A 24,299-nucleotide genomic window follows, 5' to 3' on the forward strand; every position below is an offset into this window, starting at 1 on the left:
TTCTCATTGAAAAAGTATTTTTGTAAATCTGGCTCAGTCAAATGTGTGCAAGCATGTAATGTCTGCATATTAAATACAAGCATATCATGCATCCATTCCACTTCATGTGTTGTTTAGCCTTGAGAATTTTTCACAATTTTGTAATTTTTTTTTATTGTTATAGTTTGTTACAAACTTGTTTTACACATAAGAAAATATTGCTTTGTCATTCTTTAGAGACACATTTATCATAACAGTCTTTGTTGTCATATGTGTCATCTTCGTTAACTTGATTAGTGCCCGGTTCTTCCATCGTTCTTTTACACATCGGAGGATCCAGCCATCTTTGGCATTTCCAATATTTTGTCAAGAAAGTTTATACCAGCACACACAAGAGAAGTTTTTTCGCCTAACAGAAAAATACTTCACCATTCATTCACAGTTAGTGAGCTTGCATTTGTGACAGACTTTCCAAGATATAATGTTCTCTGTGACTTTAGGGCTGGACACGCAATTAGCAGATGTTTTGATGGTTCTATGTTCATGTCCAGTTTGCAAATCGGCACACATTGGGCCTCATTACACGAACGGCGGTAAGGGATAACGGTCACCGTTAATGGCAACGGTGACCGTTAACCCTTACCGCCGTACTACGAGGTCCCTTTGCGGGTTGGAGGAATTAACGCCTGCTTCTTGCAGGCGTTAAAAACCAACCCGCTAAGGGACCTCGGAGCTAATTACGGCACCGCAAAATTGCGGTGCCGTAATTAGCGCCTTCCCCATTCCCATAGAGCCCTATGGGGCAGAAATGGGAATGGGGAAGGGCAATGGCGGAAGGGGGATTTACCGCCCCTCCAACCTTGGAATGGGGCGGTAAATCCCCTTTCCGCCAAGGCGGTGCCGGTAATTTACCGGCATGGTCCAGGGTGCTAATAGCACCCTGGATTACCGCCTTCCGTGTAATGAGGCCCATTGTCAAGGCAGTTCTTTTGCTTTCGTCTAAACATGATCTCTTTAGCGTGGTATAAGTTGAGCCTTAGCCGTAAAAATTGGTTACAATGATACCGGCTAGAACATTTCTGAAGATATTTTGGCATTGTATTTAGCCCACGTGGTTCATTGAGAAAGAGCATTAACGGTTTGTAGTTTGCTCTTTGTTTTGATGTTTCAATCCAGTCTCTCTGTTGTAGCTTTTTTCGCTGCATCAGGGTTCCTGATCAAGGTTTCTTGGTCCGCTTCCAGGTCTTTCTGGTGCATTAAGCACATCTTGTGGCATTCATCCATAGGCCAGATATGGGGGCCATTTGTTGGTCTAATTGGAATCTGTTATGGTATAGCTGAGTATTTCATTATAAGTTTCCTGTAGAATGACAGACTTTTCCATAGTATTATTGAATATAGGGATTGTAGTCCTAATATAATTTCTTATCACACTCACTGGAATACATTTGGGTATGTGTAATACGGTTTTCCAAAATGCACCTTCAAGCAGATTCCAAGTTGTCCAAATGAAACCTAAGGCTGCTTCTCCGCCATGCGTCATTATTGGCATCACTTTTTGTTTGTAGAAAATTAACAATGGCAACATTGTGAATTTTCGATACTGTGTGTGAATTATGGCTCCTTGTCAGGCGAGCATTTTCATTTTCGATTTAAGAATGTTTATCCAGATAGCTTCGCCAAATTTATTGTTAAATTGAATGCCCAAATATCTGATTGAATGAAGTTGTTCCAACAGTTCGTTTCCTACTTTCCAATTGAATGAAGTAGTTTTCTTATGCCCATATACAATGCTTAAGATTTTTGCTTTCTTGCTGTTCATCATTAGCTTGTTTTTTTAGTTTGTATTCTTCTAGGTGACTCAATTTTCGTTGGAGTCCTATTTGAGTATGATCAATCAGCACTAAATCATCTACATATAGGATTCATGAAATGTATTGGCTGTTCATTTTTGGTGGAAAGTCAGCCACATTTTCCAAGGTAAGCGGCAAATTTGCTAGGTAGAGGTTGAATAGTGTGGACGCCAAGGGACATCCTTGTTTCACACCTTTGTCTGTTTTTATTTCTGAAGATAGGTCACCGTGTTTGTTTAACCATATGCGAATGGACATATCGGTGTGAAAGGCCTTGATGATTTCCAACAGTACATCAGGACATTTCCATGTGCGTATTTTGTCCCATAATTATGACCCGTTTATACTATTAAAGGCTTGTTGGAGATGGATAAATGCAATGTATAGATGTGTTTTATTTCTGATTGTTTGCATTTTTAGGTCATTTAGAATGAAGAGATTGAGATCTGTTCCTGGTCCCTTCGTGAACCCAGTTTGCCTTATATCCATGATGTTATAGTTGTTAGTCCAACATACAAGCTGTTTCTGAATGTGGGCTGCAAGTAGTTTTCCGTTAGCATCTAATAAGGCAATACGTCTATAGTTTCTGGGATCCGATCTATCTCCTTGCTTGTAAATTGGCATAATGATGCCCATTGTCCAGGTCGGAGGTAATTTGCCAGTTGTTGTGATCTTCTTAAATATTTCATTTATCAGTTTGGCCCACTCATCCAGTGCTTTTTTTAGGATGTTATTTGTCAACCCATCTGGGCCGGGTGCATTCGAGGATTTTAATTTTCTGATACTGTAGAGGAGGAGCCAAGTACCTCTACCGGAAGTCGTGCCCCTATTCTGCCTAAATGTTGGCAACCGGAAATTGCGACATGTGCAAGGCCAATAATGGTGCCTGTATCGCAAAAAGTCCTTGAAACAAGGTATCCATTGAGAAAACCCTACATGTATCCACGAAGAAATGGCGGTCTTTTGAAGGAAATTCCGGAAGAAGTGTGAAAGAAAATGAAAGAGAAGACTGGTGACATCACATGAAGCAGAGATGAAGCACCCAGAAAAGATGTCAATGAAGAAAGAATAGAGACCTTATAGAAACTGGTGACAAAGTAAGCAACATTTCGGGAACAAAATGAAGATTGCACGTGCGGAGAAGCACTGGAGAAAATGCAAAACCATTTTACAATTGTACAGACGCAGTAACGCAAGCAGAGGAAGTAATCATAAAGCTGGCTACGTAGTGAATAGATTGCAGGCGATGAGCCAATGTATATGTATAGATTCCGGATGCACTTTAGCAAACTTGGACCCTGTGAATGAAAGGGCTGGAAGTGTGGCGCAGCAGAATAAGAATAGCTGACAGCGAAGGAAGATTTGAGAAGGCTTGCCTGGCAGTGTCAAAAGTCGAGGCCGCTGAGAGCCTAGTTGTCTATTCAAGAGGATACATGAACGTGAGAAGGGGTAATGAAAACCACTGAGAGTGCCAAGATTTCTTCGTTTAATAGTATTAAATACAGCAAAGGAGCTCAAAAACATGGTCTCCAGTCACATGGTCAGATGAAAATAGACTTTGGTGCGAGCTACACAAAGACCAGATGATAAGGCCATGCCTCACTGCCTTTTATTCTCAGGCACAGGGAGCCTCTGCAAGGCCGAGTTCAAACAGATTTAATTGAATGGCAGACCGCAGGAGTGATGATGGATGTTGGGCTAATTGGGTGGGCAGGCATGACCAGGCCAACCCCCCAGCACCTGGGGTACCAGCTGGCATGCTGCTAGCAAGTGGAATATTCCAGAAGGGTACAAGCATGCCAACCAATTTAAGAGGGCCACGTATCAAGGAGCCCTATAGTTTGAGAAGCCAATAGTACGCCGTGTATTAGTCTGACACAGAAGATGACATACACTTGGGGTGGGCTTAGTTGTCCACCTGACTTTAGAGATCCAATCACAATCCCCGCCCATACAGAAAGTATACCTATATGTTCCCTTTAAGCCTATCATATCCCCTAATAGGTTTTCTTATTTTGCCACATAGCATGACGTCAGTTATGACAAATTTTTAGTATAAAAAAATATTGTTTTTGATATGTTTTCGAGAACTCGTTGAGCAAGCTGTGCGGCGTCCGTTGATGTCCGCTGTACTCCCTGTTTTAAAGACTTGTTATTAAAATAGAACAAAGTTTGACAACTTCCTGAGTCGGTCTGATTATTGGTGTATGAGTAAGATCTGCATCCCCATCCATAACAGATACTGTTACCTCACCTTAAAGGACCCGTCCCCGGGTTCAATACCTTCACCTATTTCATTTTGGTCGATTTTGGTCTGCCATGGTAGCAAGCATTCGTCTATAGGGAGATCTGTCTTTTTATTTACATCTGTAAATACTCTAGTGTAGTGTTCTATCCAATGCCCTTCATTTACGCCACTACTTAAAATCGCCTTATGTTTTAACGTTGTCTTGTCGAGCAAAGCCCAGGTCTCTCTGCCATCCATTTGCCTTGCAGATTGCCTTAAGCATCTCCTCACCTTGTTCCTGATTCCGATGTAATCAGAATGTAAGCATTCAGTTACGATATTGCTGCTTTCTTTGCCTGATAGCGAAGGATCTCAGTGGTTCTAGTATATTATTTGCTTTTTTTGAGATCCTTCCTTAAGGATTTTTTTTGTTGTGCCACCTCGGTACTGTATTGGTATTTTGGTTTTTGATATGGATACTTGAATCCAGTTTGCGTCTTCTTATAGCTTGCCAATAATGGCACATAGGAGTTTTCAGTGTGCTGTTTTCTTTCTTGCTCCCAGTGTTTTTCGGTTATCATTTTGATGTGTTTCACAGAAAACTTCAGCCTATTTCTTCCTTGGTTTCCTACGGCTTCAGGCAAGTGTACTCTCGTTGAGATCTTTTTTCTGGTTTTCCATTTCAGACAGATTAAATCGTGATCACTCAGGTCTGTTGATATTGTATCTAGTCTTTCGATGATATGTCTAAAGTTACACACGCTCCATATGTAAATAATGATATATGTACTGCAATTCCCTTTCCATGTTGGTTTGTCTGAAATATCTCCAATTGTTTGTCCTTTTAGCATGTAGCAATTTCAGAGCTTTATCTCTCAATGCCTTACATCATTTCTTCATTCTCGAGTAGACGCTGTAATATACTCAATTCTAGGCATTTGATGTTTAAATCGAAACATATTAGAAGATGGAAGTTTGGCAAACTCAAATGGCAATTATCAATTATTGTGTTTATTGTTCCGATGAACTTGTTTGTCGATATTAGAATCAGGTTCCAGTACAGATTTAGGATCACTGTACATATTGGTAAACCTCCATCAATGTAAGTATGTTGCACGGTTGTTACCTGGATAAAGAGATTAATGTTTTTACTTTTCTTAATCGTGAACCCGAGGTTATTTTTAATCATTGTTAATAACTCTGCATAAAGTCTTCCACGTTGGCCTTTTAACGCTGGATTTAGTAGTATAGCATAACCATCTCGAGAAGGAGTATCACGCATCCATGTCTCTTATAGACAGATTATGTCATATTGATCCAAATTAAGAGATTGTTTCCCAAAGCGATGTTTAAACCCTGAGGTATTCCATGAGATAAAGGTTCCAGATTCTTTCTTCCAGTTTGCTTGTGGTTAGTCATAAGACGTATTTGCTAGGGCTCTTGAAAGCCAATTTCAGTCGGTGGGATCATCATCTTTATTCTTTGATTTTGTTTGCACCACCTGTTTGTTTTGCATTGGTCTGTTTTCGAAGGTTACAGTCAGGAAATGCTCCCTAGTTTAAAAGTTTGGACCAAATCTTTGATCTCTTTATTTTTCAGACCTACTTCGGTGTTTGCTTAACTCAGCTTTGTGACTTTGTGCATTGTCATAGCCCCGTTGCCAGGTATAATCTCTTATTTCAAAAGCAAAGGATAGGATTGAGATCTTGGCTGTTAGTAGCAGTTCCTTTGTCAGTTGTTATTTCATATGCAGTATTACCCAGTGTATTCTGGTCTCTTTTGCATATTCAATAATTGCAATGTCATCCGAGCTGACAGCTCTTAGAGGTGGAACAGAATGTAGTAGTTTCATTATGTTTTTTCTGTTCAAGTTTACCTCGTTTTTTGTTGTTAATATATTTTCTAAGACCACTTTACTCTGATCTCTTGTTGGATGTCTTGCTGGTTTTTCGTAGAGATTGGCGTTATTGTTTGATTTTTGGCTTCTAGTGCAGGGTTTTGTAGGATTAAAAGTTCTGCCATTCGAAGATCCCAGTGATTGCACTTTAAGGTCGGGACTTACTTCATCATGGAGCTTGATTCACGCTTCCTTCGCTTAGGGCTAGATCCCCCTTTTAGATGTATTGAAACTGGACTGTACAGTAATCTTGCCCAGCTGCGTTAATTGTGATTTCCTGACAGCTTATTCTTGAGTCTTCATTCTCTTCCAAATTTTGCGACAGATCTTCTAAATGGTCATAGTCTTCAAATTTGCTCACTTCCTGATTTATCAAAGGAGCCGTTTATGTCGTAACTTTGTTTACATTATTGGATGTAAAGATTTGCTCATCATTCATGCGGGTCTCGTTATTTAGAGCAGGGTTATGTTCTCACTTTTGATGTACTTCTCTTTTGGCTCTTGTGTCACTGCTAATACTTCGCACTGGCAACTGTAGGTGCCTTAAAAAAGCTTAAAAGCCATTTGTTCTCCGTTTAATTTTCCCTTTAAAATTTTGTGATTTTGATTCTTTGTCCAGTAGGCCTTTTTTTTCACTGATTCTGATTGTGTGTTTTGTTTTGTTTGTTTTTTGAAAATATCAAATACTTCTTCATCCGATCGCCTCTCTGTGTGATTGCTCATATCAAATGTAGCATTCTTTTAATCTTGTGCTAAGTTGATGTTGCGTTCATGAAGGAGCTGTCGAATCTGATGTTGATTTTTGTTTTCTTGTGTGCCTCCGCCGTACCGATTGCAGTTTTTGTGTGGTCACCACCTTGTTTGCCATCTTTGAGGAATTGAGCCTCATGATTCAAGCATGGAATTGCCGAAGTTGTGTTTCTTGGCAGTTTTATCAATTTACCGCAACTAGGCATTTCATGGACTCCAACAGTGCATCCATCATATTACTTTTTTCAATATATTCGCCCTGTGGCATGTCACTTAGACGGGCTTGCCATCTTGCGGAAGACTCTGCCTCAACATTCACTGTGTCCTGGATAGTTGTTGTAAAGGTTTTTACGTGTAAGAGTTTGCCATGAATCATAGCAAGCAAGGTGTCATGATCTTTTAAGCTACTGTGAATATCTTCATAGAGCTTTAAGAAGGGGGCAAGCAAACTAGTGAGGGCTGCCATTAGGATGTTATAAATCTGCGTCACAGCCTTGCTAGAAAGCTGCGGTCTTTCAAAGTTTGGTTCATTTTCCGACAAGTGATTACTTAGCGAATAGGTCGGCGAGCACTGCACACTAGAAGGGTCAAGGTTTGCACCATGACAATTGTCATCGTGCATGTTGCTGGTGTATACCGGAGACTGTCTGTCAGCTTTCGCAGTTTCCGCCATTTGACCTAGGTCTCTTATCACCGTTCACTTCAGCATTCAGTTCACTTAAAAGTTCGAGGGTTGAAAAGAATTGTTGTTTTCCTTTGGATAACGCAGTGACAGTAGTTGAGATGTATTTGCTAGCATTTTTGTTCGAATACCTTTCCTCAAAAGAGAAGCGCAGAGACTGTTCACATATGCGCTCCCTCATTTCTGCAGCGTCCTCCTTAAGTCTTATAAATCAGTTTCTCTTGCTCATCATTGACATTTTGTTTTATTTGCAGGGCGGTGCATTTTGCATTAGTAATTTCTTTTGATGTTACTCGCCTCGACTCAGCTGTGTTTTGTTTGCTATCCTTTCCAACAATCTTGTTGGGTTCTCACTCAGTCTCATATTGTGTTGACTAATTTCTTTCAGCATTGTCTGCGCATGTTTGATTCTCAGCGCACACTACCCCCAATGAGTTTGCTTGTGCTTGTGAGCTGATAGAATGAATCTGCCTCACGGCTTCGGCTACAGCTTCAGTTTCATTGCCGTTCTCGTTCAACTTCTTGGTCCGATTGTTCTGTTCAATCGTTTTGAGATCGTTATCCTTATTATCCTCTTTGTAAGGTTTGACTATCGTCTGTCTTAGCATTCAACTCCTTGCTGATTAATCTTTGAATATGTAAGGACGGCGTCAGCCTGCAAGAGTTCTGCATATGTTACATCGAGAATAGTCACGTTGCTTTCTATGTCAGTATCAATTTCACTTTTCTTCCGCACCGTGTTAACAGCTATGTCTATAACTGTTGCTGTCTCTGTGCATACAGCATTTTCAGAATGAGCTGGCATCCCGCCCACATTACTCACAGCCCACTCACTCACCTTGCAGGTTGAGTCACTTTCACTTTGTCTCGCTGACGCCGTTGGTAGCCGTTGCTTTTGCCGCATTCGAACGCCAACTTGTTGCAGTGACTCAACAATTGCTTGGCCACATCAAGTACCAAGGCTGAAGTTTCCGAAGTATTAGTAGCGCTCGATAGTGACTCGTGAGTGACTGGGGAGAGACTGGACTCTCAGCCGACTCATGCACCCATGCTACGCACCGCTTCCAGTATTTATGGGCAGTTCTTTCAGCTTAAAGGCACCGCAGCAGGATGCAAACAGGATACACCTCCAACAAGCAAAAGCGTCGGACTGGGGAGAGACTGGACTCTCAGCCGGACTCACAATCAGATATAGGTGTTACTTAAGTATAACACGACACAAGCAATTCATATGAAATTGAAAGTGTGTCGAAATGTGGTAAAGTATCAAAAGTGCAAGAGAAAGAGGATCCAAGACGGAACCCTCCCGTCACCTGCACACCTTCAGATCCCGTCTCTGGACGGTTATATATTCATTCAGTTTTGTTTTGTAGAAAAGACAATATTTTCATTAGTAACCAAGTAAACGCAAACAACGTTGTATGTATTTGATACAAAGAGTTATTGATTCAATCAGAGAACGCATATAACAGAGAAGGTTAAATTCAGTGTTGGTGGCTGACGCGTTTCAAGATGATGATCTCTTCTTCATGAGCCAAAGAGTATTGAATTGTTGATAGACAATGGAGGAAATAAAAAAAACTATGTAAGGATTGTACATGGAGGACTCATATGAAGCATTAACACTTAATTGTGTAGTTTTTGGTCAAGTAACTACAACTTTCACATTACATGTAGACCTATTCAAAGCCACTAATGAACACAGGTTTGATAATCTCTATAACTGGTCATACGGATATCATAATACTTCAATATCCGGCTCACACTATGAGAGACTTAATGGGCTGGTTCATTTCCCAACAAATCTTTCAGCCTAGTCAATATATGTTACGGATAATAACTGTAACTTAAATGATGAGGGGAACGGAGAAGGAGAATAGAACACTCACTGTGGCCTTCTCACTTTTCACGGTGTGTGTTGCCAAATAAAAGCAGCGGGGGACTATATATGCTAGCCCTTTTTCTAGGCGCAGCTTGTGCCAGAGTAAGATTTCACCTTATGTTGAACTTGTTCCGTAGGGCCCTGCAACCATAGATAGGAAATAGGCTCAAATATTACTAAATGCTGTTGGGTTACCTCTCAATGCTATGGTGGCTGCAAAGTTAAACTCACCTTTGTGTATGCAATAAACTTGCAAAATAAAGAGAAGGGGACTAAATCCAGTGCCGTGATGTCGTTGAAGGCATCCATTATGGAAAGGGCTCTAAGTGTGTGTGTCTATGTTGTACAAGAGCAAACACCAAGTTATAGGTGCTTGCAATTGTATGGAGATGCAAGTCTGTGCCAGGTGAATGATTAGGTTAAGTGATGCCAAAATTACATCATGAAAGTAACAATAAGAGAAACAGAAAAATAAAATGTAGAATTGAAAAGAGGGATAATGGAGTCAAATAAAGTACAGCTGGTAATGCTCAGGGTGCGGAAGGCAACTTAGCTATATACTACTTAGAACCAGTTATGGTGGGAGATACAACCGATGTGTGTTTATTGTTTGCACATAATCATTCAAAGAGATCATATCAGGGATGAATGTAGTGACAATGTATCCTTATAAAGTAGATTTGCACAAAGTGTAAAACATATTAGTGTACTCAAATGTACCTAATGGCAACCTAGAAAATGCTAGAGGAAAAGGAATACATTTGGTGTTAACATCTGGTTTAGATAAAAAACAAGCAATACCATCAATTATGGACACTTATCTTTAGGCAGTGTGGGGTATTCATGTCACATGACCTGTTTAGTCGTAACTGTCAGGGTAGCCTTTACTGGGGCCCTCTATAAGTCGAGACAGGGGGTGCTGGATGTTAACTGTTGGAGTATTAATGGCTAGAGTTAGCTTCACACAAAACATTTAAGTGAAAATTATTCATTTAGCCCTTTAGGGAGTAGTGTGTCCAAGTGATGTATCCAATATTTCTCTCTGCGAGATAGGATTGCTTGATAGTTACCACCCATGTGCGGTTTTTTTGACCACCTCTAGGATCTGATATTTAAATTGAGCCACAGTATGGTTGTTTTCACAGAAGTGTCTTGCAAGAGGTGACTTAACATTTTTCCATCTAATGTTAGACTTATGTTCAGTTAGTCTTTCTTTCACAGGTCTCGTGGTCTGGCCCACATATAATTTACCGCATGGGCATTTGATGCCGTATATAACTCCTGTGGACATGCATGTTGCATATTCTCTGAGTTTTATTTTCTTCCCCGTCCGGGGATATGAGACTGTGTCTCATTTCACTACATTGTTGCAATGGGTGCAACATAAGCAGGGAAATGTCCCGGGCTCTCTTGTTTTTAATAGCATATGTTTGTCTTTGGTTGGTCTCTCAGCTCTCACTAGCGCGTCTCTAAGGTTGTGGCCACGTCTAAATGCCATCATGGGTGCTATAGGGAATAACTGGTGTAGCATAGGATCGTTATGTAGGATACTCCAGTGTTTTCTAATTGCTTTTCCCACTTGAAAACTTTGTCTCGAGTATTTGGAGATGTACAGTAAAGGTGTCTCCTTATCATTCTTCTTTGGAATCAGAAGGTGATCCTTGCTGATCAGATCTGATCTTTGTTTGGCTTCTCTAAGTACTGAATCCGGACAGCCCCTTGTTTCAAATCTTTCCAGTAATTTAGAGCACTCTGTGTCTAATCCCGCTCGGTCCGAGATGATTCGTTTCAGTTTTAAGATTTGGCTGAATGGCAGACTTTTTAGCATGGATTTTGGGTGGAAATTTTTTAAAATGTAACAAATTGTTCACATCGTTAGTTTGTGGAAAACAGTGGTGGTGATCCGGTTATCTTGAATTTCCAGACTGACGTCCAGGAAGTGTAATGATGGTGCTCCGACTTCCATGGTGAAGTTAATGCTGCCCTGCACTGTATTTAGATAGTTAAAGAAGGAATCTAGTTCTTCTCGTGTGCCACACCAAATACCAAAGATAGCGTCTATGCAGCGTTTCCACATTAGTATCCTGCAGGACCATTCTGGATGGTTTCAATACATGCTGATGCCCAAATCTATACATAAATGTATTAGCATATGCTGGGGCCATGGAGGAGCCCATAAATGTACCTGTGGCTTGTAGATAATATTTGCCTTGAAACCTGAAATAGCTGTTGAAAAGTATCAAAAGTAACAGAACAATATTGTCAGGCTGGAGGGTTTTCTTAAACATTAAACCCAAATTCCATTTCCAGCAAACCCTAAATTAAGTGAAAAATATTAGAAGTGAAGTGAACAATTAAGCATAATACAAAAAGCATGTCAAATGTTACCAACCTAAGCACAGGCTTCATATACAGCAGAGGCACAAAATATGATATCAGAAAGAAAATCAAACCTAGCTGCTCAATGACGAAGTAAAAGCAGAGAGATAGATCAAGGACAAAGAAGATGCACAAAAAGAGTGAACGGGATGGCAATCAATACTAATAGATGTTACATCATGTGAGATTAATTAAAACCTTTCTAAACTTTGGAAAGTAGATGTCAATTCAAATAAGCAAACCTTGGTAATGGTTTGGGGAATTCTTGTCCTGTATCTCTACCTGCCAAGATTAGATGTTACCAAGAAAGATATGCAATAACCTTTTTGAAAACTATTTTCAGCAAATTTAAGAAATGTTTTGGGTTTGGCCATCTTTTACACTAGAAAGGTGTTGCAAGTTTTCAGTAGATGGTTAAAAAAAGAAGGAAGAAATAATATTGGTAAAGGTTGGCGTTGCCCATACTTGATTCTGCAATAATTTATGTAAATATTATTCTTTTTTTTATCCTAAATTGGACAATACGATTTTAAGCTATGACTGCATGAATCTCCAAATGAATAATATACTTTTAAAATTAATTTTATCTATAAATGCACACATTCTTGCATTCGCTGTACATTTTAAAACCCAACACTTCATGTTTACAAATGATAAGCTGAAAGTAGGTAGTTCCAACATGTGCGCTGTGTCTCATTTATTCCACAAAGAACCTTTGCCATCATAGGTATAAGCTTTTTTGATAGCTAAGGAACAAGTTACTTACCTGTAACTGTTGTTCTCCAGCATGGGTCTGGCATGGATTCACATGCTCATGAATATTCCCCGTCGTCAGGCTGGGAATCCTCGGTAAAGAAAAAACCAGTATCAGTTTCGTTTCTGATCTGTCTTTCGTAGTAATAACCAATCACTGGTCTCTGCGTCATACTGACCACAGCCAATGACTGCCCTCTACCTAAGCACCGCCTCTGGCAGCCATCTTCAGATTTGGAACCACGTGAAGTGGCAGTATGACCAAGTGAAGAGCCGCAGAGGGGTAGGCGGGAGGGTTCGCATGTGAATCCATGCCAGACCCATGCTGGAGAACAACAGTTACAGGTAAGTAACTTGTTCCTTCTCCAGCATGGGGTCTGGCATGGATTCACATGCTCATGAATAAAGAATACATAGCAGTACACACATGCACAACCACGGGAGGTGGCAAAGGCTCAACATTAAGCATTGCATCAAACTCAACATTAAGCATCTTACCTCCTCACCAGGCTCACCTCAGGCGAACAGGTTGCGCAGCACTGCTTGGCCGACCCTGGACTCCTCCCTGGAATCCCGATCGACGCAGTAGAACTTCGTGAAGGTGTGCGTCGACCTCCACGTAGCAGCCCTGCATATGTCCAGCAGGGGCACACCAGAAAGGAGCGCTGTGGTAGCTGCGATCGCTCTGGTGGAATGGGCTCTCGGACGGCCGGGCAGCGGTCGGTTTGCCAACCGATGACAGTGCATGATACAGCCGGAGAGCCATCTGGAAATGGAAGCCTTCGAGAGAGCCTTCCCCTGATTGACAGGTCCAAAGTTCACAAAGAGTTGTGACGTCTTCCGAAAACACTTCGTGCGGTCCACGTAGAACTTCAGCGCTCTAGCCACATCAGCGAGTGCAAAGTCCTCTCAGCCGGCGACGAAGGCGACGGGAAGAACACAGGCAACACCAAGGGTTCGTTGAGATGGAAGTCCGACGGTACCTTGGGCATGAAGGAGGGGTGCGTCCTGAGCACTACCCTCGTGTCGTGAAAAGTCAAGTACGGGGCCTTGCAGGAAAGGGCCTGGATCTCTCCCACCCGTCGTGCGGAGGTGATGGCCACAAGAAACGCTGTTTTCCACGACAGAAACTTCAACGGGGCCGAGTGCAGAGGCTCGAACGGAGGTCCCATGAGCTTGGTCAGCACCACGTTGAGCTCCCACGCCGGGGCCGGAGCCTTCACCGGCGGGAACGATCTGAACAGTCCCTTCATGAACTCTTTCACCAGACGATGAGACCACAAGGGCGTCCGTCCCGTGGTTCTGGTGTATCGGGAGATCGCAGCAAGATGAATCTTGATGGACGCGTGTGCCAGTCCAGCTTTGGCCAGCGTCAGCAGGTACGGCAGAACTTGGGGAGCCGTAATCCGTAGAGGGTTAATCTTCTGTGCGTGGCACCAGACAGAGAACCTCTTCCATTTGTGTCCGTAGCATTTAAGAGTCGAGGACGCCCTGGCCTTTGCAAGAACCTCTCTGCAGTCGGCCGGTATGTCGTATCCTCCAAACTCTAGCGCTGCAGGAGCCAGGCCTGCAAGTTCAGCGATTTCGGGTCGTGGTGGAGGATGGCGCCTCCTTCCCTGGAGAGCAGATCCGCGTCCACCGGCAGCTTGATTGGCGGGGACGCTGACAAGTCCAGAAGGTCCGGGAACCATATCTGCCTCGGCCACGCAGGTGCGACGAGGATCATCCTGCACCGTGACCTCTTGAGCTGGTTGACGAGCCGGATTAGCAGTGGCAAAGGAGGGAACGCGTAGAGGAACAGGCCCTCCCAGGGGAACGAGAAAGCATCGCCCATGCTCCTCGCCTGGGGAAACCTGCTGGCGAACCTCCGGCACTTGGAGTTCGTCGCCGTCGCGAACAGGTCGATCTGGGGTGTGCCCCACCGTTGGAAGAGGCGATCCACTAGATCCTGCCGTAGTTCCCACTCGTGTCACGAGCGCAGCTCCCTGCTGAGTGAGTCGGCGATGGTGTTTTTTATCCCTGCCAGATGAAACGGCACCAGAAACATCCCTTGGGCGACTGCCCAATGCCACAGGTCCTGCGCCTCCTTGGACAGTGCTGGGGACCTGGTTCCGCCCTGTTTTCTGATGTAAAACATGGTGGTGGTGTTGTCGGTGAAGATCCTCACCACCTTGCCCTTGAGGGACGGAAGGAAGGACCTGAGGGCCCAAAACACTGCACGGAGCTCCAGGACGTTGATATGTAAGGATTTCTCCGTCGGGAGCCAAAGGCCCCTTGCGTGCAGATTTTCGGTGTGCGCTCCCCACCCTTCCAGGGAGGCATCCGTGGTCACTGTCTCCTGGTGGGCTGGGGTCTGGAAGTCCATGCCCGCCGTCAGATGCGCGCGGGTGCCCCACCACCGGATCGCTCGTCGGAAACTCTCGTCGAGTGTGATCCTTTCCTCGAAGTTGCCCGTCGTTTGGATCCAGCGCGCGTCCAGGAACTCCTGCAACGGGCGCATCCGGAGCCTGCACATGGGAATGAGGTAGATGCAGGAAGACATCATTCCGAGGAGGGACTTGATGGACCTCACCTTGGCCGCGTCGGCCACCAACATCCGCTGCACCTTGCCCAGGATGGTCCTGGTCCTCTCCTCCGACGGGGAGGCCAGAAGGGACACTGTGTTGACCCTCGCTCCCAGAAACAGAGTGTCTTGCGCGGGTACCAGGTGGGATTTGGCGTAGTTCACGGAGAATCCCAGGTCCGTGAGAAGTTGGACGGTCCTTGCCGTGTGAACCACGGCGAGTTCCCTTGTCTTGGCTCGGATGAGCCAGTCGTCCAGGTAGGGGTAGACGTGGATCCCTTCGCGGCGCAGCTGAGCCGCCACCGGTGCGAGGCACTTGGTGAACACCCTGGGTGCCGACCGTAGACCGAAGGGGAGGGCTTTGAACTGGTAATGCCGCCCTTGGACCACAAACCTGAGGAATTTTCGGTGCCCCTTCAAGATGGGAATATGGAAGTAGGCATCCTCCAAATCCAACGACGACAGGAAGTCTCCTTCCTCCAGCTGACCCAGGACGTGGTGGAGGGTGACCATCCGGAACTTTTGCGCCTTGATGAACTTGTTCAGACGTCGCAGGTCCAGGATGGGGCGCCATCCCCCCGTCTTCTTCTTCACGAGGAAGTATCTCGAGTAGACTCCGGAGCCCCGAAGCCTCTTTGGGACGAGTTCGATGGCGCCCTTCTTGAGCATCGCCTTCACCTCCAGGAGAAGTTGAGGGATGTGAAGTTCTTTCCTGGCCACGGGGGGACGCGCGGACCCTTTCTTTGAAACTCGAGCGCGTGGCACCGGGCCAAGGCGTCCAGCACCCAACGGTCGGTGGAGATGGACTCCCACACGCTGACGAAGCTCGCCAGCCGGCCTCCCACCGGGGTGCTTCGGTGGGGGCCCGACCCTCCGGCCGGTTCAATCCTGCTTCGACGAGGCTTTAGCGCCTTGTCCTTGGCGACGACGGCGGGGTCCGCCAGGCTTGCCTCGTCCTCTGTAGGCCTCCTGAGATGACGAGCGGGCCGCTTGACGGTAGGAGGAGAAACCGCCGCCGGAACCTTTGGAGGCGCCCTTGCCTCCGCTGCTCCGAAAGGGCGTCCGTCGTTGTTGCAGAACTCCAAGGGCCCGGGCCGTCTCGGTGTCCGCTTTAATGGCCTGAAGGGAATCGTCCACCGTTTTCCCAAACAGGTTGTTCCCATCGAAGGGCATGTCCAGGACTCTGGTCTGAACGTCTTGACGGAAGTCCGTAGCCTTGAGCCATCCACGCCGCCTAAGGCAAACGCCGTTGCCCAACTGGCGGAACCCAGTGTCGGCGATGCCGTCGCAACGGTAATGGCGTGGTCCGAAGCCACCTCACCTTCCTGCAGGATCTCCAGGGCCTCTGCCCTCTTGTCGTCCGGCAAGAAGTCCAGCAGCGGAGCCAGTTTGTACCAGAGCTCCCTGTCGTATCGGGCCACGATAGCCAAGTCGTTGGCAGCTTTAATCGTCGTCGCTGCAGACGAGATGACTCTGCGTCCCATAGCGTCCAATTTCTTTCCCTCGCCGTCCGGTGGGGAAGTCGAAGTCGATGTGGAGGCCGCACCCCCCCCCGCTTTTTTCCTGGCCGCCGCGGAGACGACGGAGTCCGGGGTAGGCTGCGCCCGGAGGCACAGGGGGGCCGTGTCCGGGACCCGGTACTTTTTCTCGTACCGGTCTCTTCTAGCTGGCGTTGTGGACGGGTTCTTGAGGAGGGTGAGGCCCTCATCCCAAATGTCGTCCAATAGAGGCACCGCGAGGACCGTCTTCCTCTTGGCCTCGCGCCGCTGATAAAGGAAACCTTCCTTCTTCTTCTCCTCAGGGCAGAGTTGGAAAAGCTCGGATGCCCTGGCGATCATTGAGTGGAACGATCCAATCTCGTCGGGCGGAGAAGCCCTGGTGGGAGGCGACGACGGTACATCCTCGTCGTATACCTCGTCGTCCGTAACCGTCGCTGCCGTGTCAGTCCCCGTATCATCCCCTCGGGTGGACGGGGAGGAGGGCTGGAAGGGGCGCGACGGCTGAAAAGGAGGTGGAGGGTGGATCCTTCTTTTCTTGGTAGGGGGAACACCAGAAGGTCCCGGTTCTGGGTCCCCTGACGGGAGAGGTTCCGTCGGCAACGGTAGTCTCGTCCTTATCTCAGAGCATAAGGACTGTATAGCCAACAAAATGGCCGCCGAGTTGTCTCGCGGCGCTGGCAGAGGGGAATCCGACGGGCGATCAGGGGTCCATCCGAGGCCGTGGCTTAAGACCTCGACCAGCTCCTCCTCCGAGGTTGAGGCCGAATCTACGACGACGCCCTGCCCCCCCTTTTTCTTCCCCACGGGGGATTTCACGGGGGTCCTATCGATGGGCACAAAAGAGGACTCCCTCCGAGGTGGCAGGGAGACTCTGAGCCCCGAGGTCGCCACCACTGGTGTAGCCTCCCCAGGCTGAGCCAGGGCCGCCGCGACAGTTTTGATAGAGGGCTTGGCTGGATGGATTAAGGCCTTCACCACCTTAGGTGCGCTCACCGCCTTATCCTTGAGGGGGGGGACACTGCCTCGCTCCCCCTCCGCCTTCGAGCTCGACCGGGGCCTCTCCAGGAGCTTCGCCGGGTGCTCGGCCTTCCTCTTACCCGACCCAGAGCGTTGGCTCGTGGTTGATGGTGCCGGGGAGGGTGCGCCCTGCCTGGCGCCCGTAGAGCCCGACCGTTCGGCGCTCCCGGTGCCAGCGGACTCGCGGTGCTTGGCCTTATGTTGGACCCCCGTCGCCGGGGCGTCCTCAAAGGTCTTAGAAGACCGCTCGGATTTCTTCTTCTTCTTCTCGCCGGACGGGCTCTTCCCTTCTAGCCAGTTGACGAGACGTTGATGGCGGTCCTTCATGGACCGCTCCGACATGTTGCCGCAAAACGCACAGTTCTTCTCCACGTGCGTCTTGTCCTCATGTAGGCAGTAAAGACAAAAAGAGTGTTCGTCCTCCTTGAAGACGTTCTGCAGCTGGCATCCAGGGCAGACCCTGAACAGCTTTCCGGGCGTCGAGCTTCCCTTCTCCTGGGCCATGGCCGGGCCTGAGAAACTTCTGGAGTCCTCCAAAAGCGTAGCTCGACGAAATCTTCACCCTTGAGGGGCGCAGACGAATCCGAAACGGGTCCCCGTTGATCGGATGGAGAGTCGGTGGAGCTTGAGGCTCTTTTGACCGAAAAAACAAAGTTTTTGAGAAAAAACGTGAAAAAATAGCACTAACGCTCGAGAGCAATAGCACGAGGATCCCAACACATGAACGTGCGGTAAAAATCTGAAGGTGGCTGCCAGAGGCGGTGCTTAGGTAGAGGGCAGTCATTGGCTGTGGTCAGTATGACGCAGAGACCAGTGATTGGTTATTACTACGAAAGACAGATCAGAAACGAAACTGATACTGGTTTTTTCTTTACCGAGGATTCCCAGCCTGACGACGGGGAATATTCATGAGCATGTGAATCCATGCCAGACCCCATGCTGGAGAAACCGCTTAACTAATGAGTTGTCCTTATGTGAATGCCTGTGAAGTATTTTTATGATATAACTTTCAACTGACCAAACTACTTCCCATAGTTTTAAGTACCAGATGACCTTGGCAAAAAACCAAACATTCTTCAATGGCACCAAGGATTCCAATTCATTCCTGGCTTATAAATGCACTAGCATTGCAAAATTGAATCAGACTCAGCAAAGGTCTAAAGCATTAAACTGATGGAGTGAAAAGGATGAATGGTCAGTTCAGCATGCTTACCAGGAAATTTCACTGCTTGGCAGTAGATGACAAGGTCTGAAAGCTCTGGGGCGATTTGTCTACTTTCTTTCTTGTTTTGTGGCAGGTAAAATTCTTCTCCTAATTCCATATCATACACCTGTAAAAGATATTGTAAATACGTTGCCATTCATATGCCTATCATATCATCTGAAACATACAAGCTCACAAACATGCCCAGGCGGACAACTATAAGTAGCATCATCACTTTATTACAATGTTATCACTTTTCTGAGAAAGGGTAAAATTCAACACTATGGAACCAGAGAACAAATTCTTAATTTACCATTTTACTTGAAAGGTTAAACAAAAAATATCCAGGCAAATGTATATCAACTCGACTGTAACAAAGCAATACATAGCTGAAGTTAGTTCAGTAAATAGGGCCAACAAAAAAAACAAGCATACCTGCTCCTGCATGCAGCTTGGTATTGTAATCCAGTCTTGAATTCAGTCCCGTGATTCAGCCTTGAAAAGGGAAAGCTATGGAGGGGGTTATTTTCCAAAGCCCTTTGATGGGTAAAAATTGGCGGTAAAAGTGTTGGTAATGATTGCTGCCCGTTTTTCCACCAATTTTAACATTCTGGAGGATTTTGTAGTTTGTCAGGCAGAGTTGGGGAGCGGGGCGGACGCTATGCATGACAAATCCACCTGCATGAGATTTCCATACTGTGGGAAACCAATGGATTCATTTGGATTCGGTCTAAATGTAGCCCCAGTTTAAATGCCAACTGCAGGAGACATTTATAATTTTCGAACATTTAACAGAAAAGTGAAGAGGAAATGTGATTTTGCTTGTTATTACTCTACTTTCCCACTGCATGGTGGAAACTGCGAAGATCGCATGGCCAGGAGCTTTTGCATTACATTGCGTGCAAACAGCGCCTGACCCCTCTGAGCAATTACCACTTTATGGAACATGATTGACATGAAGTCAGAGAGAAGAACAAGTAACTTACCCATGGTAACGTTCTTTCAACTAGATGTTCTTCCCACATATTCCTTATCTTTGATATTTCCTAATATCCAGCTTGCTGCTTCGGAAAAATATGTTTCCCCAGTAGAGGGCGCTGTGCGTCGAAGTCTGTTGAGTCGATGTCCCTCGGAGGCCTCTGTGGCGATGTCATCACAGGTATGAGTATGGCACGCAGCATCCGTTGCTCAGTTCCGTTTTGAATAGCGAAGCATAGACCTGAGTTAGATGGTCACTACCCTTGAGGGAGCGCAGACTGTAACGACAAAGGAAGTTTTACTGTGGGGAAGGATGGGAGGGGCGATAAGGAATACGTGGGAGGAGCATCCAGTCGAAAGAATGTTACCATCGGTAAGTAACTTGTTCTTCGAATGGATCGAGTCCTCCCACGTATTCCTTATCTTTGATACTCTCCCCAGCAGTAATATGAGGAGGCAGTAACATTTAAGTTTTTTAGGTATGCACAGAGTGCAGTACTGCCTTTCCAAATTTAGATTCTTGGCTAGTGGAGGAATCCAGACTATAGTATCTTGTAAAGGTGTGTGCAGCTGCACAAATACCCTTTATTGGAGCTCCTCTTTGAAGAGCTGACAAAGCTGTGATACCCCTGATTGAATGAGCCCTTATTTGCTCTGGAGGGTCTTTATCGGCCAATTTACAACATTCTGCAATTGTTAAAATAATCCACGTAGAGATGGTTTGTCTGGTAATGGCTAGGCCCAACTTATGACCTGTGTAGTCCACAAATAATTGGTCAGTTTGTCTCAATTTAGCAAGTCTGCTAATGTAAAAGCTCAAAGCACACTTTGGATCGAGTCTGTGAAGCCTTTCTTCCTCTTTTCCTGGATGTGGAGGAGGTTAAAAAGATGGCATGGTTATTTTCTGAGTGATGTGGAATTCAGAAACCACCTTAGGGAGCAAGTTAGGCTTCACCTTTAATACCACTCTGTCCTTGTGAAAGACAGTGTGAGGAGGCTTGCAAGGCAAAGCCTGTAGCTCACTCACCCTTCGGGCAGATGTTATTGCCACTAAAAAGACTGTTTTGAGGGTAAGAAGTCTTAATGGGCACGAATGAAGAGGTTCAAAGGGAGAAACCATTACAAAGTTTAAGACAAAATTTAGATCCCACAGGGGGAGTTGAAAAGGAGTTGGGGGATAAACATTAGTTAGCCCTTTCAGAAATTCTATTACCAGAGGTATTTTAAAGTAGGATACTTACTCAGCAGTGCGCTTGAAAATGGAAAGCGCTGCTAGGTAACCTTTGATCATACCAATCTGGAGTAGCATATTTGCTAAATGCAATAGGAAAGATAACACCATCGGTGTATTGCATGAAAAAGGATCAACATTCTTATCTCTACACCAGCTGCAAAACTTATTCCAATGGCAGTAGTATAAAGATTTGGTTGCTGGCCTTCTGGACAAAAGCAAAACCTCCATTACATCATCCGGGAGGTCCCAAACTTTGTATCTCAGCCTCTCAGAAACCATGCGTGAAGGTTGAGAATCCTGATATCGGCATGGAGAACCCTAATTTCCTCTCGCGAGAGAAGATCCTCTCTTTGTGAAAGACGAATCGGAGGACAGATGGACATGTCCAGAGGTCCGAGTACCACGTTCTCCTGGCCTAATCCGGGGCAATTAGGATCACGGTTTTCCTGAACCTCCTCAACCTCCTTATTACGTGAGGAATGACGGGGACTGGAGGAAACGCATAGAGGAGTGGAAATTCCAAGTCCACTATGAACGTGTCTCCTAAAGCTCCTATCGGGGGAAATTCCCTGAAGCAGTACAGTTCGCACTTCCGGTTGACATTGGTCGCGAACATATCCACTTGAGGGGTTCCCCAAAGGGTGAAGATCTCTTGAAGGACCTCCTGAGCTATTTCCCACCCGTGAGAGAATGTGCTCTGCCTACTCAGAGCGTCCGCCATTGTGTTCTTCTCTCTGGCTAGATTTACTGCCGACATAGAGATTTATTCTTGTATTGCCCAGAACCATAGCTGCATTGCCTCTCTGCACAGTGGTAGTGACCCTACACCTCCTCTTTTGTTGAGGTAGTACATAGCTACTGTGTTGTGCCTCTTTATCGGGACATTCTTTCCGTGTACAGAAGGCAGGAAGGTCTTCAGCGCTAGTCTGATTGCCGTAAGCTCTAAAAGGTTGATATGTAGTTTGGACTCTGATGGAGACCAATGATCGCTGATGGTCAAATCGTTGGTATGGGCTCCCCACCCCGTGAGTGAGGCGTCCGTCACTATTGTTATCTCCGGCTATAGTTGCCAAAAAGCTTCTCCTTTCAAAATGCTTTCCCGACAAGCCCACCACTGAAGGTCCAGTGAGACTCTGTTTGGGATTTGTAGGAGATCTGACATCCTTACCGAGAACTGTGACCACTGGGTCCTGAGAGCCCATTGGAGAAATCTCATTCTCAGGCGAGCCTCTGGCACCAGAAAAATGCAGGATGCCATGAGGTCAAGCAACCTCAGAAAGTCGTAGGCCGGAAGATGCTGGGCATTCTGGAATTTTGTCACCATCTGTAGAATGTCTTGAGCCCTCACCTCTGGTGGCGAGGCTTTTCCCAGGGATGAATCCAGCACTGCTCCAATAAATTGGAGTCTTTGTGATGGTATCATATGGGACTTCTTGAAGTTGAGGGAGAAGCCCAGTCTGTGGAGGGAGTGGCAAACGTAACTTAGATGATCTAGGGCTTGTTGTAACGCTCACCTGATTCCCGTAGAGGCGCCGGTCTTGACTGGGCGTATACCGTATCTTCAAAGGTGATGTGTAACACACGGCTGGCTCTTTGGGCTGGACCTCTGTGCACTGTATGTCTGACTCGAAGGGTAAGATGTCTGCAGATAGAAAATATGGGATTAAGGAACTGGGTTATTGAATGTCTTTCTCTTCTTCCCTTTCTCTTCTCCTGTAGAAGCCCAAAGGTTAACGCTCTCACCTTAGGTAAGTGAACGCCGTGCTCTCCATCTGCCTCGGGGCAGGGTGCTGTAACCAGTTTCTTCACTGGATAAGGGGAGCAGGCCTCTTGACTTCAGAGGACTGCTGTCCGTCGTTTACTGCACGAACGGTAAGTTTCGAGTAATTCTAATGTCTTTAAAGTCTTTAGTAATGATGTTTCTTGTTTTGCAGGGTTCCGGCGATGGCGGATGACGGGCTGAAGTGAGTTGAAGATGGAGCCCGTGTGATGAATAGAAGCGCCTGGAAGCACGTAAGTAAGCGCTTGTTGCCTGCTTCACGATGCGCTCTAACTGTCTTTTTATTTTGCAGGTACAAGTTCGGAGCGGCTGCAGGGTGCCGGAATACCCACTGGGTTAGATGTGGAAAGGAGTAATGGCACGTGAGTATTAAAGTTCCCCAATGTCTTTAAACGCACCTTGTTTTGTCTTTCAGATGCGGGATGCAGCGCCGAAGGCCTCCGGAGCGTGCGAAGAGTTGGTAAGCTTTTGTCTTTCAGATGCCGGAATGCAGCGCGAGGCGTTGGTGACAGCCGATGGACCAGGTAAGTGAAGAGCTGTCACTGAAGACCGTAATGCTAACCTGTTCTTTCTTGTCTTTGTAGGTGTTGCTGAAGGCTGGATTCAGGATGTTAAGCCTTTTTCCTTAGGCCCAGGATCAGATGCAGAAGACACGATGAGCGTTCTGCTGCAGAGGATGCAGAATAACGCAAAGCAAGATTCATCCATCGGGTGTGGTTTAAATAGCCTCCTGTAGTGCTTAGGTGCCTCCTTCCACAGCCACGCCTAGGTAAGAAAAGAGTTCCTGCTTTCCAGAAGAGTTCCAGTGTTCTGAATCTAGGGAGTGGCTCCTGCCCCACCCAACAGGAAAAGTAGTTCCAAACAGAAGAGGATCAGAGGCTCAACTGGCAGGCAAGTAAGCAGCATGGTCTGCTGCAGGTAAGTCCACCCAAGCATTATGAGCCCGGCGCTTCCAGCGCTGGGACTGGGCATATTTATGAGCCTGGTGCCACTGGCACCAGGACTGGGTCCAAAAGGTCCCAATTGGGACTGGTTGGCACTCGGAACCTGGGTTATGGATCTGCTTCCAAGGGAGTTGGGAAAACCCTGACCTTTTGGAAGCAGAGATCATGACAGTACCCCCCCTCAAGGCCCCTCCCAAACCGGGCTTCTCCGGGGGTTTTGGCTTGTCAGGTAATGTTCGGTGAAATCTTTTGATTAGGCGAGGAGCGTGGACATATTCAGCAGGTTCCCAGGATCTCTCTTGGGGGCCGTAGCCTTTCCAGTCAATTAGGTAAAATAGTTTAGATTTGGAGATCTTGGAGTCCAGAATGCTTTTGACTTCAAACTCGAGTTCTCCATCAACTAGGATAGGTTTTGGAGATTTAGTTAGTCGGGTTTGAGGTTGCACGGGTTTTAATAGAGAGACGTGGAAGACCGGATGTATCTTCATGTGCGGGGGCAAGTCCAACTTGACCGCTACTGGGTTTACTATGGTAGTGATGAAATAGGGACCAAGGTATCTTGGGTTGAATGTGCGTGGCCCTTTTAGAGGTAGATATTTGGTGGATAACCAGACTTGATCCCCTACTTGATATTGAGGGGCTTCCTTCCGATGTTGATCTGCTCCGAAGGAAAACCGT

General features: G+C 46.1%; 1 protein-coding gene across 6 annotated transcripts in view; it reads right to left on the reverse strand.

Annotated features, from left to right (window-relative positions):
* The window catches only part of PLCE1 (phospholipase C epsilon 1), a 3,624,599-nt gene that overhangs the window by 784,722 nt on the left and 2,815,578 nt on the right, over positions 1-24,299 (reverse strand). For all 6 annotated transcript variants that reach the window (XM_069611343.1, XM_069611341.1, XM_069611340.1 and 3 more), the window contains one exon: positions 18,695-18,812. In XM_069611343.1, coding sequence (XP_069467444.1) covers positions 18,695-18,812 — 118 coding nt within the window. The remainder of the gene's footprint in view (positions 1-18,694; positions 18,813-24,299) is intronic.

The sequence above is a fragment of the Ambystoma mexicanum genome, chromosome 8, assembly GCF_040938575.1.
Source record: "Ambystoma mexicanum isolate Mex_15411 chromosome 8, UKY_AmexF1_1, whole genome shotgun sequence".
NCBI lineage: Eukaryota > Metazoa > Chordata > Amphibia > Caudata > Ambystomatidae > Ambystoma > Ambystoma mexicanum.